This window comes from Apus apus, chromosome Z (genome assembly GCF_020740795.1).
Source record: "Apus apus isolate bApuApu2 chromosome Z, bApuApu2.pri.cur, whole genome shotgun sequence".
Classification (NCBI taxonomy): domain Eukaryota; kingdom Metazoa; phylum Chordata; class Aves; order Apodiformes; family Apodidae; genus Apus; species Apus apus.
Genome location: NC_067312.1, coordinates 36,879,898 through 36,891,943, shown reverse-complemented (window position 1 = coordinate 36,891,943; position 12,046 = coordinate 36,879,898). Strand labels below are relative to the sequence as shown.

Below are 12,046 nucleotides of genomic sequence, written 5' to 3'. Positions count from 1 at the left end.
CTGGACTGCACAGTGTATCTCCAAGTGTGTAAGCCTGATTATATGTAACAAAGGAAAAGAGTGTGTGAATGAAAGTTTAGTGATGCTCTATTTTAAACAAGCTCTTGAGTTTAATTGTAAAGAGATTTTTGCAAGTGTCTGAGCTTATTATTTCTTCTCCATTTTGTTTGAATGAAGTATGAAGTGTGAATTAGTGGAGATTTAATAAATATACATTAGCCTCCGTATGACATCTGGTTCTACTGGTAAGGAATACTCTGTGGTTTCTTTTTCCTCCTTAATGTGATGGTCATTATTACTGATGCCCCATGGAAGAGAGGACCTGTCTAAGTATCCAAAAGAATGGTCCTACAAAACCCATTATTTCCTGTTGACTAGTATTTAGTTTTCCTGTTTCACGCAGTTTTCTATCAAAAAATTACATTAGCAGCTATACCAAAATTATTATTCTAATGTTTTCAATCCTGGATTCACTGGAGAGGACTTGCCTATTTGTCTACAGTGAGAAAACTCTAGTCCTGGTGTGTTTAACAACCTGCTGTACCTGATTCATAGATGGCTATGAAAAGCAAACAATTGCAGTGCAAATGTTGTCTTAAGGCTTCTGACATCAGAATTTGCAATGCTGATGGTGTGAGGGTGGACTCGCTCCACGTCAACAACTCACTCCACTCCAAGGAAAGTTCAGCTGGTTTAGTGGGACATGAAGAGGGACCATACCCTCAGATGTCAACTGCTTTTCCATGGTTCTGTAGCAGAGTGGAGTGTAACAACTGGTGGGCCAAATCTCAGCCAAATCACTGTGAACCAGTTTGCTGCACAGTAGTACCTTTGCTGCAGTGGAAGCCCAAAGAGTAAGTTCCACAGTTGTCCTGTGCCTATTTTGAACCTGCAGTTCTTTGTGTTAAACTTGTGTTTGAGTAACTCATGTATTGATAGTGAAAAACATTTTTTTGTCTTTTACAGTACTCAGTCTGCAGTGAGCCTTTAATTGAATTGTCCAACCCAGGTGCCAGTGGGTCCTTATTTTTTGTAACTAGTGATGACGAGTTCATCATCAAAACAGTTCAACACAAAGAGGCTGAGTTTCTTCAGAAGCTCTTGCCAGGTTATTATATGGTAAGTAATACAGGACTGTATTTTACCTGTATTTTTTCTGTTTCATATCACACTTCTGAAGATTCCGTTTCCTTTGTTGTCTCTTCCTTTGTTTTCCTTTGTTTTGTCTTGTTGCCTTTTGTTTGTCTTTGTCCGTTTCCTTTTTGTCTTTCATTTGCTTTATCCATATTTTTCATAATACTTTTGACATTTTTTTGCCTGTCTCTCAGCTTTGTATCCTGCACATCCATCAGAAAAAATAGATATAAATCAAGAATATATTAAAGATAATAAACACTCTCCTTTTAGCATTCAAGACAAAGCTGAATGTCATCCTGTGATTTGATACAAACTTTGCTTCTAATAAGCTAGTAACAAAAAAAAAAGTTTCTAAATTTCTAATTCAACTTTTCTTCTCCCTGTTGTGTTTGTCTACCCACTGCATTTCACTCAGAGTGGAGAGAGAAACTAGACCAGTCAGGTTCATTTTGTTACTGGACTGCTTCTGATTTTAATTTCTCATGTATTAAAATAATGATGTAAAATACTTTTATCCATATAATTTGTTCAAAACGTAATTTTTAGATTGAGCTTTTTGGACGCTAATTCTAAGTTGATTGCATTGGTTTTTGTGGGTTGATCATCCAAAAGGGCAAAATATTCATCTGATTTTAACAAAAAACACTCATACATATGAACAGACATTCTTTTGGGTGGTATGCAGAACTTTGGAGTGTTATACCTGTGCCTGACTTTTCTTTTTAGCTTTATTACAAAAACACTTGAAAAGTTACTCTCTTGCATGTGCTAAAAATGAGGAGTACTGTTTACCTTACATTATTTTTTTTATTAGTGGCATTATTAGGCTACAGTAGTGTGGATTCAGTGTTTGTTTAAAAAAAATAACCACTGAGAGCATCAAAAAGAGCAATGGTGACAGGTACTTAATTGATAATCAGCTTGGCATAATTTGAGTTATTACAAGTAAATATAAGGCCACTTTGCTTTGTTTTTGGGATCTTCATTGTCACTGCTACCACATGCAAGGGGTTTGAAAGTGTAAAACTTAAATCGCTGATAATTTCTTATGAAAGTGCTTTCTTCCTGTCGTATGTTGTGACTAAGTAATAAGACTTGTAGTTTTTACCGTTCCTGCTTTTTAATGAAAAAAACAGAATAGTTGTATTCAGTAGGAGGATTTTCTTTCTCGCTTCTCTAATCCACTCAGAGTGAATTTCTTGCCTGTTGTGGAATTTGGATTATTTCACACTTTTCTCTTTGATGGTCAGTCATGGTTCTCCACACTCCTGTGGAGACAACCTGGTCGTTTGGCACTAACCCTCAATGTGAAAAGCCTTATGGAGAAAGGGGTTCTGTTTTTCAGAATCCAAGTCAAGGTAATGAGAACTACATTTGACCCAAACTCCTTATGGCTGGGGGAATGCAAAGCTTGTTCAGCGCAGAATTAATTCATTAAACCTTCAGGATGCTTTTAGATTTGGCCTAGTCTGCTCTTTCATGGGATGTGAGAAAGAAACCTGGAATAAATCCAGTTAATACTCTTCTCTTGGCTTATATAAGTTCCTGGCAAAAAGACTATTTTTGTGATAGCTTTCTGATTGCAGACCCACAAAGAATATCAGCTGGTCAAATAAACTACACTGAACAGGGAAACATGCACAGTTTTCTTCTTGTTTGTTAATGTCCTTGGGTATTAAAAAGAAACTTTCTTAAGCATGAAAGTTTATTGGAAAGAGACATATTTAACCATGTATCTTTTGTTCTAGAATCTGAACCAGAATCCAAGGACTCTTCTTCCCAAGTTTTATGGGCTATACTGCGTTCAGTCAGGAGGCATTAATATTAGAATTGTTGTAATGAACAATGTTTTACCACGAGCCTTGAAAATGCATTTCACGTATGACTTGAAAGGCTCGACATACAAACGGAGAGCATCAAGAAAAGAGAGGGAGAAGTCAAACCCTACATTCAAAGACTTGGATTTCTTACAAGACATGCATGAAGGATTGTATTTTGACTCTGAAACACACAGTGCACTAATGAAAACACTACAGCGGGATTGTCGAGTGAGTAATAATTATTGACTATTTAAATTTCTGTGTTCACATATGATACAGATTTACCTCAGGAAAACAGAGAGCAAGCTCTGAATGTTAATTACCCTTCCCATTCCATGCAATGTAATTAGGAAAGTCTATGGATGTCAAGGCACCGATGAAGCCTGTGTTTTAGTTAAGCTGTTGGGATCTGAGATCATAGAATGGGATATCCTGATGTGGAAGGGATCCATGAGGGTCATCAAATTGTGACTCCTGACTCCACACAGGGCAATCTAAAATTTAAACCATATATCTGAGAGTGTTGTCCAAATACTTTTTGAACACTAACAGGCTTGGTGCCATGACCACTTTCCTGGGAAACTTGTTCCAGTCATTGACCAACCGTTAAGGGAAGAACTTTTTCCTAATACCCAGTCAGAACTTGCCTGATGCAGGTTGGAGCCTTTCCTCCACATCCTGTCACTAGACACCAGAGATCAGTGCCACCCTTTCTGCCCCCATCGTGAGAAAGTTTTAGACAGCAATTAGGTCACCCCTCAGTCTCTGCTAAGCTGAACAAATTTAATATCATCATCTGCTCCTCGCAAGTTATGCCCTCTAGGATTTTCACCATCTTTCTTGTCCAAAACTGCACACAGAACTTGAGTTGGGGCCACACGATGCTGAGTGTAGTGGGACAATCACCTGTTTCAACCAGCTGGCTATAATTTGCTTAATTGCTTAATGCACCCCAGGATACAGTTGGCCATTTTGGCAACTAGGGCACATTCCTAACTCATTGAGCTTACCATCCAGCACAACCCTCAGATTCCTTTGTGCAGGGCAGTTCTGCTATTCATGCTTTCAGAATTGCACTGTTCCATCTGTGGAAACACAGATGAATATAGGATATAGTCTGGTAGAGTGTTTTTTAAATTATCATTCTTGCTTTCCATTAATTTGGAGATTTTAATGATTTCTATCTGAGACACAATGAATAGTCCTAAATAGTAATTTATTATTTTTATAAGAATAAACTGTGTAGAGCTGCAAACTCAGTACTGTTTGGGTAAGTCTGCCTCTTTTTAAGTTAACAAAGAGCTAGGAAGACTGAGTGGGGAAAGCAGGTCTGGTGGCAGCAGTCTTAGTTCTGGAGCAAATTACCTTCTTCCTTAGCTGAAATACAGTACTTACTGTCCAGATAACATTTTCAAGGCAGGAGGAGGATACCTGCCATTGTCCTTTGAGAGGACCTTGATGAATGGATTCCGTGCATCTTGCAGACAGGAAGAACTGCTGCAAAATGGATTTTTCTCTGTAGCAGAAGTAAGAAAATAAAAAGTAGAGAAAAGGGGAGTTATCCGGGTCTCTCAAAGTTTCAGAAAGATTCACAGGGGTTGTGGAAAGAAAAGATTGGCTTTGTCTGAAGGGAATCCTGAGAGTTTAATAATAAAACAGCAGAATGGGTGAACTGAACTCATCACACAGAGTAGGCATCCTGAACTTCAGAGTTTGTTGTTCACTGCCACCTGCAGTGCAAGATGGAAAGCCTTGTTTTTGTACATGAATAGTACTTCTTGTTTAATTATCACAGAGGTCTGCAATGCCTTGTGCTTCGTTTGTAAAACTGTGTGACCTAATATTCAGCTGCATATTCAGTGTGAGACATTTATCTAACACTACACATTGTTATTTTTGAAGCCTCTTGCAATGAGCATTTCCTGAGCTCCTGCCATGTGTGATAACGCAGAATGCATCGGTGTGGTCACATCTGGGGATCTGGATGCCCTGTTGGGGTTCCCCCCACTTACCAAAGGTTACTTGCCCAGTCAAAGCCTGTGGAGGGAATCTATTATATAGAAAATAATAAGCAGAATCTAAAAGAATTTCCAAATACAGTGTCTTATAAATATTAACAGCAACAGTTATACTCATAAATGAGACCAAGGATTAAGTTTTGTGACACATAAGCAAGTACTAAGTAAAAGCAAAGTCAGCAAATGCATTGAAGATAGTTTAAAGTGCACTTGTGGATTTCTTTTTTTTTTTTCTTAAAGATGCAGAAAATTAAACTCCATGTCAAACTTAGCTGCTGTTGTCTTTTGCTATAAACACTTAATCCTTCAGAAATTGTTTCTGTGTAGAGGAATACTTTTGTGGGGCAAAGGATAAGCTATGGTACTAAGTTGTGTGTTAGGTACAAGCACCGTAAGTACAACTCTGTATGAGAGGCTAGAAGTGAATTAATTGTAAGATTTGATTTTTTATAGTTGATAGGGCACGAAGTAAAGCTATGCATCCTTTCGTACTTGTTTGATCTTTGCTGGAGCCTTTAGGCAGTTTAATAAATAAAAATTACCACTGTTCTGGGCAGAGAGCACAGGAAAAACACTTCTGGTACAAGGAATTAATAGTCTAAACACAAGTAACAGTTGGCCTTTTGATCACCCCATGTTAAAAATTAAGATAGAGTTTTTTTAAAGGTACATGTCCAAAATTATTGTCAGAAAGGTACGACAGCATATTTCATCAGAATATGGCTCAGTGTTTTGGTTATGAAAACACTGTTAAAATTTTCCCTGTAAGCCCTTAAAGAAGAATCCATACGGAAGAACTGGCAACTGTTTATTAAAAGAAAAGAAGGGAATTCCTTCTATAACTAAGAGTGTTTTGGCTATACAGAGATACTACTCTACACACTATTTCTCATCTAGTTGCCTAACATAGCATGTAACTTTGAACAAGAAACATGGATTTCAGGAGAACAGGTAATCACAGTATTTTGTATTGGTAAATCTTTGCTTCGAACACTCTCTCAGGTATGGTGTGTTCTTGAATGTCAACTAATTATATGCAGGAATTTGGGGTATTTGAATAAAAATAGCCTGGTTGTGTTTTTCCCTCTCCATCTGCTGCTGCATCCCAGAGAGAAAGGAAAATTGAAAAGTGCTAAACAGAGGAATGCATGTAAAGGCAGTTACCTCTCTTAACTGGGTAAAAGGAAAAAAAAAAAAAAACAAGTTTGTTCCTATTGCTCATTACATTGCTGTTAATGTCTACTTAGTAAATGTTTACCTGTAAGCACTCGGATAGCCTCCTTTTGTCAGTCATTTCCCATTATTTCTCCCTTCTCTTGCATAATTCTTCATGTATATAAAAATCAGACATTAAAAAAGCTATCTATGCAAATCAAACCGTTTTTATTTATCCTAAAAATTGGGTTGAAATTCCCCAGTAAAATTGCAAAGACACATACTATTGTAAAAACCGAAGTTAAGATTTATTCCTCATCTGTTTGAAAAACCAGGGGGAAAGAGGGCCAGGTTTCCTAAGAGTCTGTGAACTCGATTTGTTGCTGAATGCCGCAAACCGATGCCGACCCAGAGGCTAGAGGCTGTCAGGTGCTTCCGTGACTTCCCCACCAGGGTCGAGGGGATTTTAAAAGAGAGCGAGGGTCGCCCGTGGCGCTCGCCCCTCTCCCGGGAGCGGCCGCTCCGGGCCCTGTTTTAGAGCAGAGATCAGAATAGCACCCTCACCGCGCCCACGAACTGTTAGTGGGATCAGTGTTTACTTAACGAATTAACTGGTTTAATAATGAGCGGCTACACTAAATGGCAAATGGCTACCAGGGCTATATGCAAAAGTGCTGTGCCTTTAAGCTGTTCTCCCCGAGAGAGGGTTGCGGATCAAAGGAGAGGGAGGGAGGAAGCCCCGACACAGTCCTCAACGAGGTCGCGCTGTGTGTGCAAGTCTGGGGAGAGGGAGAGGGGGGTGTATGGAGTCGTGACCCTCCCGCAGCGAGGAGGTTCCCCTCCAGCAGCTGGGTTTGGGAGGGGGTGCAGCCCCAGTGCAGTCCCCAGCGTCTTCTTCCCCAGCGGCAGAGGCGGCAGTGGGTGCCCCCTCTCAGCAGCAGCGGCGGCTGCTCTCCTTGGCAGGCAGCTGCGGCAGGGTCCCCAAGTCCGTGGTGTCGGGGGACAGCAGCAGCGGTTTGGTTTCCCCGGCAGCAAAACGGGGGGACTCCAGCCCTGGCCCCGACAGCTGCGGGAAGGCCCCGGTGCTCCAGGGGTCAGAACCCGGCACACCCACCGTCAGGGCTCAGGCTGGATCCCCGGGCAGGTCAGCAGGCAGAGCCCGCACCAGGCTCCGCAGCAGGGCAGGCCCGAGGAGCAGCAGGGGGGTGTCCCATGCAGGAAGCGTCTTAGCAGCCCCTCTCACCTGCTGAACCTGCCCCTTTTGCACCCCAGTGACCCCCTGTCCAGGCAGTGTCACTGCTGCAATGGATGAACATACTGATGTCTAGAGCCAATTGGCATCCATGAACCCCAAGTTAAGGCTGTGACTAGCAGGACAATGCATAACTTGTCCATCCTTCCTGCCTTGTATCATACTGGTTGTTTTGCTTTCATTTGTCCTAGAGCAGCAGGCCTGGTTTTGGTCCGTTTGCTGGGAATAATCAGCAGAAGGCCTTTGCTGGCTTAAAAGGCATTTTGTTTATACTTATGTGGGGAAGAACAGTTTCCCACACTTAAGGATGACTTTTTTCCCAAACAAAGGGTATTTAAGAGCTGGCTTATAAATTCTTCTCAGTTAACATGGTAACCTTAGGAATCCACATTTAACACTTAATTTACAAAAGTTGTTTCACACGAACTGACAAGGCAACTCTCTGTAAAACCATGGAATTTTGTCTTGCAGTTGTTAGATTTTCTGTCTCAATAGAAAGGGTATTTCTAAAGCTATCCATTGAAGTGCTGATGACCTACATGTAGGCAAAGTATGAATGTTTTATGATTTCTCCCTGGGGATATCTCTTATAAATTCATAAAAGTGGAAAAGTATCTTTTCTCTAAATACAGATGTTACTAAGAAGAGTGACTCAAATAAGCTCTACTGTTTCCTTCTTCACCTCTTTCCTTGAGGCATGTCTTACTGAAGATAGGGAAACCAAAATGTTTCTGGACAGAACACTAAATTTTTATAGTGTGTTTTTGCATTAGCAAGTTACGAGAGTTATTAGATTTCCCATAGGAGTATTGTCAGGATTATTTATGTGATAAATCAGGATTATTTAACTAATATTTTCACACTATCTGGAGCATTAAACTTCATGAAGACCTTTTTTTTGTTTGATGATTAGAGTAGGAGTTTGAGTCATGAGGTTTTTTTCTTTCTCACTGCTTAAAATTTTTCAGAACATGAAGGACAAAACACATTGCTGCTAAGACTTTGTAAGTAGAATTAGAAAGCAAACCACAGAATTTAGCTTTTTGTATTATGGTATTTCCTCTCTGATAATTTTAAATGGAAATTGAGTTGATTTATTCCAAAGTTGCATTTTTACCAGAATTATTTTGAAATAGCTTGATGCAATACTGGTATGATTTCTGTTTTGTTTTGTTGGGGTTTTTTTCTGTTTCAGACATTCAGTAGCGATGACTGGAAATTATTCTGTTGCTGTAAAAGCAAAAGGCATAGTTCATTAGGGGTGCTCTCTGCATTTATCATAATTTTGTGCAAGTGTTGAGGAATGTTCTAAACAAAAGTATGTGCTTACCTGGTTTTCATTTTTAAGTTGACATTAGAGCAATTAATATGTTGGCACCTGTATTACAAAGTATCTGTTACAGAGTTCTTGTGTGATCACATTTACTCACTGAATTTTTCAAAACCCATAGTAGTGGCAGGGTTTTATTGGATTTCTTCTCTCTTTTTCTGCCTCAAGGGGTCTGCACAGATTATTCTTTAAACCAAATAATATCAGTAGCCCATTTCTTACCAACAGTATTGTTGGCACAACTTGAAGCCATATTGAACTGCAGCATGGGGCTTCCACCACCTCTCTGGGCAACCTGTTCCAGTGTTTCACTCCCCTCATAGTAAAGAACTTCTTCCTAATATCCAATCTAAATCTACCCTGCTCTAGCTTAAGGCCGTTTTGTCCAATGGCTACACACCCTTGTAAACAGTTCCTCCCCAGCTTTCTTGTAGGCCACCTTGAACACTGGATTTAGAATTATCTCTTCGGATGTGTAGACTCCTTTTTCCTCATATGCTTTTAGAGACCATGAGACTTTTCCTGGTGATTGCCAACAAATCTCATTTTGGATTTGCAAAATGTGACTAAGAGTTAACAAGACATTTCACTGTTTTGTGTAAAAATATTTATACTTCCATAGTCATCATCAAAATGACATACGTGGAGTTACTTTATTTGTCATCTCTGCAAAATCACGTTCTGTTCTTGTTCACATAAAAAAATGTACTGTTGACTCTTGATTCTATACCAGAAATTATAACATTATCTTAGGGCGTTGTGTGCCAAAACACCATAAATCATGAAGTAAAGGAGAGGTGAGTGTCACAGCATCTCCCTCCTGGTCACTCTCCATTTTTCTCCCCCCACTTAGCACTGCTCTTCTTATATAAGATACTTATCCCAGTTTCTATCTGCTAACAGTTTGGTTATACTACCAGATGTGATCACGGCTTGTCTAGTTCACATTTGCATGTTGACATGAACTTTTACTTCCTTCTAATGGCAGTATGCCAGACTTCATAATGATGTAACTGATGAGAAACTTAAGAAAGTACCTGTGTGTGGAAGAAAAATGGGAACTTGCCTACTGACAGGCAAAGATGGTTGGTAGAGAAGGCTAGCGGGTTGACTCATATTTCTGAAGTAAAACTGCATTGCAGTTCAGGTGGACCTTGTTTAGCTTAGTGAAGAGATATGCCTGATTTTTTTTACCCAAATTCCACAGACTGTTAATGAAAGGGTTGTAGCAAATGCAGTTATTGATATTTGAAAGTTCTCCAGACTGCTTTCTTCATTATAAACAGGAGGCAGAGGGGTGGTAGAGAGTCATCTAGGCAAAAATGCTCTGTAAAGTCTGGAACATGCATTAGAGGTTACTTTAAAAATGTATTTAGTTCATGAGTACATGGTGGAACTATTAATTGATTATTTGCTAGAAATAAAAAAGGTCCTGACTGGGCATACCTTCCTTGACTACGAAATAATATCAGGTTACATTTCAGTTATGCATCTTACTTTCCCATTTGTAACAAAAGCATTGAGCTAATTAGGTAACTAGCACTTTGACTTATCTGGGAAGAGTAAAAAAAATATTAAAAATAAAGCAGAAGAGAAACTTGTGCTTTGAAGGCCTACTTTTACTTGGGTTTTCAAAATGCTGCTGTGTAATTCATATTGTATGTAGTCTTTTTTTTGTTTCAGTAAGCATTTTCTTCTTTTCTGATAGGTTCTAGAAAGTTTTAAGATAATGGATTACAGTCTGCTACTGGGAATCCACATGCTGAAGAGTAACTTGAAGGAAAAAGAGGGAGAGAGTTCTCAGAGCACAGCAGACACAAGACGACCTGGAGGGCAGAAGGTTCTCTATTCCACAGCGATGGAGTCAATACAGGGCCCTGGGAAGTCAGGGGACTCACTTAGCACAGAGACAACAAACACGTAAGTGCTGTAACCTGCTCTTGAGATTGCTATTAAAACTTGCACATTCTGTTTCTCCATTCTGTGCCACTTGGGGATAAGAGGCAAAACATTCAAACGTACACCACGTTTCAGGAGTTGAAGGCCTTTATTTTTTTCTGCCTTTTTTTTTTTTTCCCCCAAAAAAAGCTGGACCATCAAGATTTTATGCAGAGCAGGAAATTAAAACAGTCATTAGTAGACTGATTATCTTTAAATACATTATGTCCATGTAGGATATTTACTGAGATAAAGCACTTCTCCTTCCTATTTTTCTACCTAGCAAAAACTGCAGTAGAAATTCAAGTATAGACACAATGGTCGCTCTGTTGTTTCCTTTAAAATACATTAGGTGTTAGTGACAGCATTATGTTCACCATTTTCATTCTATATAATCAATCCTTCATTATAATGAGCACTTAATTACAAATTAAGGAGTTATTGTTCTCGTTTTCAAGGGTGCTGTCTAGGTAAATACAACTGATGGTATAGAAACATGTGCTTAAATCTCCCACAAAAAAAAATGGGAGAATTGGGATATTTAGCATCATGAGAGTTTCCAGATGTTCAGAACTGTGTAATTTTAATTAGAGCTGAGTTTCACCCAGATTTTACAGCATTACTCATGTTGACACAGAAGATGGTGAATGGTGGCAGAGGGATTACACTGGCAGTTCTGGGAGTTGTGTTTTGGTTTTGTTTTTTAACTTAAAGCCAAGGCTGATACAGGTCATCAGACAAAGTCTTTGTGGTTGTTAATTATGGAAATGCACCCTGGACACCCACATCACTGGAGCTGATGTAGTGCTGTCCAGATGCTGAGCAGAGTAGTATGGCTGCTGAAAGCCTCCTGCAGCAGTCGAGTCCTTCTTGGCGCTGCGTCCTCTCACATATTGAAATAACTGGTAGTGTGGCAGATCTCACTGATGTGGGTGAAAATAAACCTAAGTTTTACAAAAAAGACCCTAGGTCAGTCTTCTGCTTTGTTTCATTGTAAGGCCATGCAAGGAGGCATGAGGATGATAATGGATACCCAGCAGCAGTAACTGCTTCTTGTGCTGGATCGAATTTCCAGTCATAGCTTCCAGGAAAACCTGACAGAATGTAGTTGTGTAAGCCACTTAACACTTCTGAATGTAAGACTGGTTAATTGAGCTGGAATTTACAGTAACAGGGTTTTACAGTAATTTAAACTCTACTTGTTCTTACATGGTTTCCTTTTTGCCTAAAATAATAAAAAAACCTCCCCCCCAATAAAAAAGAATTTAAAAAAAAGAAAAAAAAAAGTAAATGGGATAGTGGTCCTGTTTTGTTGGGGGAAGGGACTACTGTGCTTTAAAGGCAGGATGGCAAATACACTCTCAGCTGTGTCTTTGATAGCTGTTTCAGGTTTGTC

At 39.5% G+C, this 12,046-nt stretch overlaps 1 protein-coding gene across 6 annotated transcripts in view; it reads left to right on the top strand.

The window, feature by feature from the left end:
• The window catches only part of PIP5K1B (phosphatidylinositol-4-phosphate 5-kinase type 1 beta), a 97,645-nt gene that overhangs the window by 54,664 nt on the left and 30,935 nt on the right, over positions 1-12,046 (top strand). For all 6 annotated transcript variants that reach the window (XM_051643621.1, XM_051643624.1, XM_051643619.1 and 3 more), the window contains 3 exons: positions 967-1,119; positions 2,886-3,185; positions 10,421-10,632. In XM_051643621.1, coding sequence (XP_051499581.1) covers positions 967-1,119; positions 2,886-3,185; positions 10,421-10,632 — 665 coding nt within the window. The remainder of the gene's footprint in view (positions 1-966; positions 1,120-2,885; positions 3,186-10,420; positions 10,633-12,046) is intronic.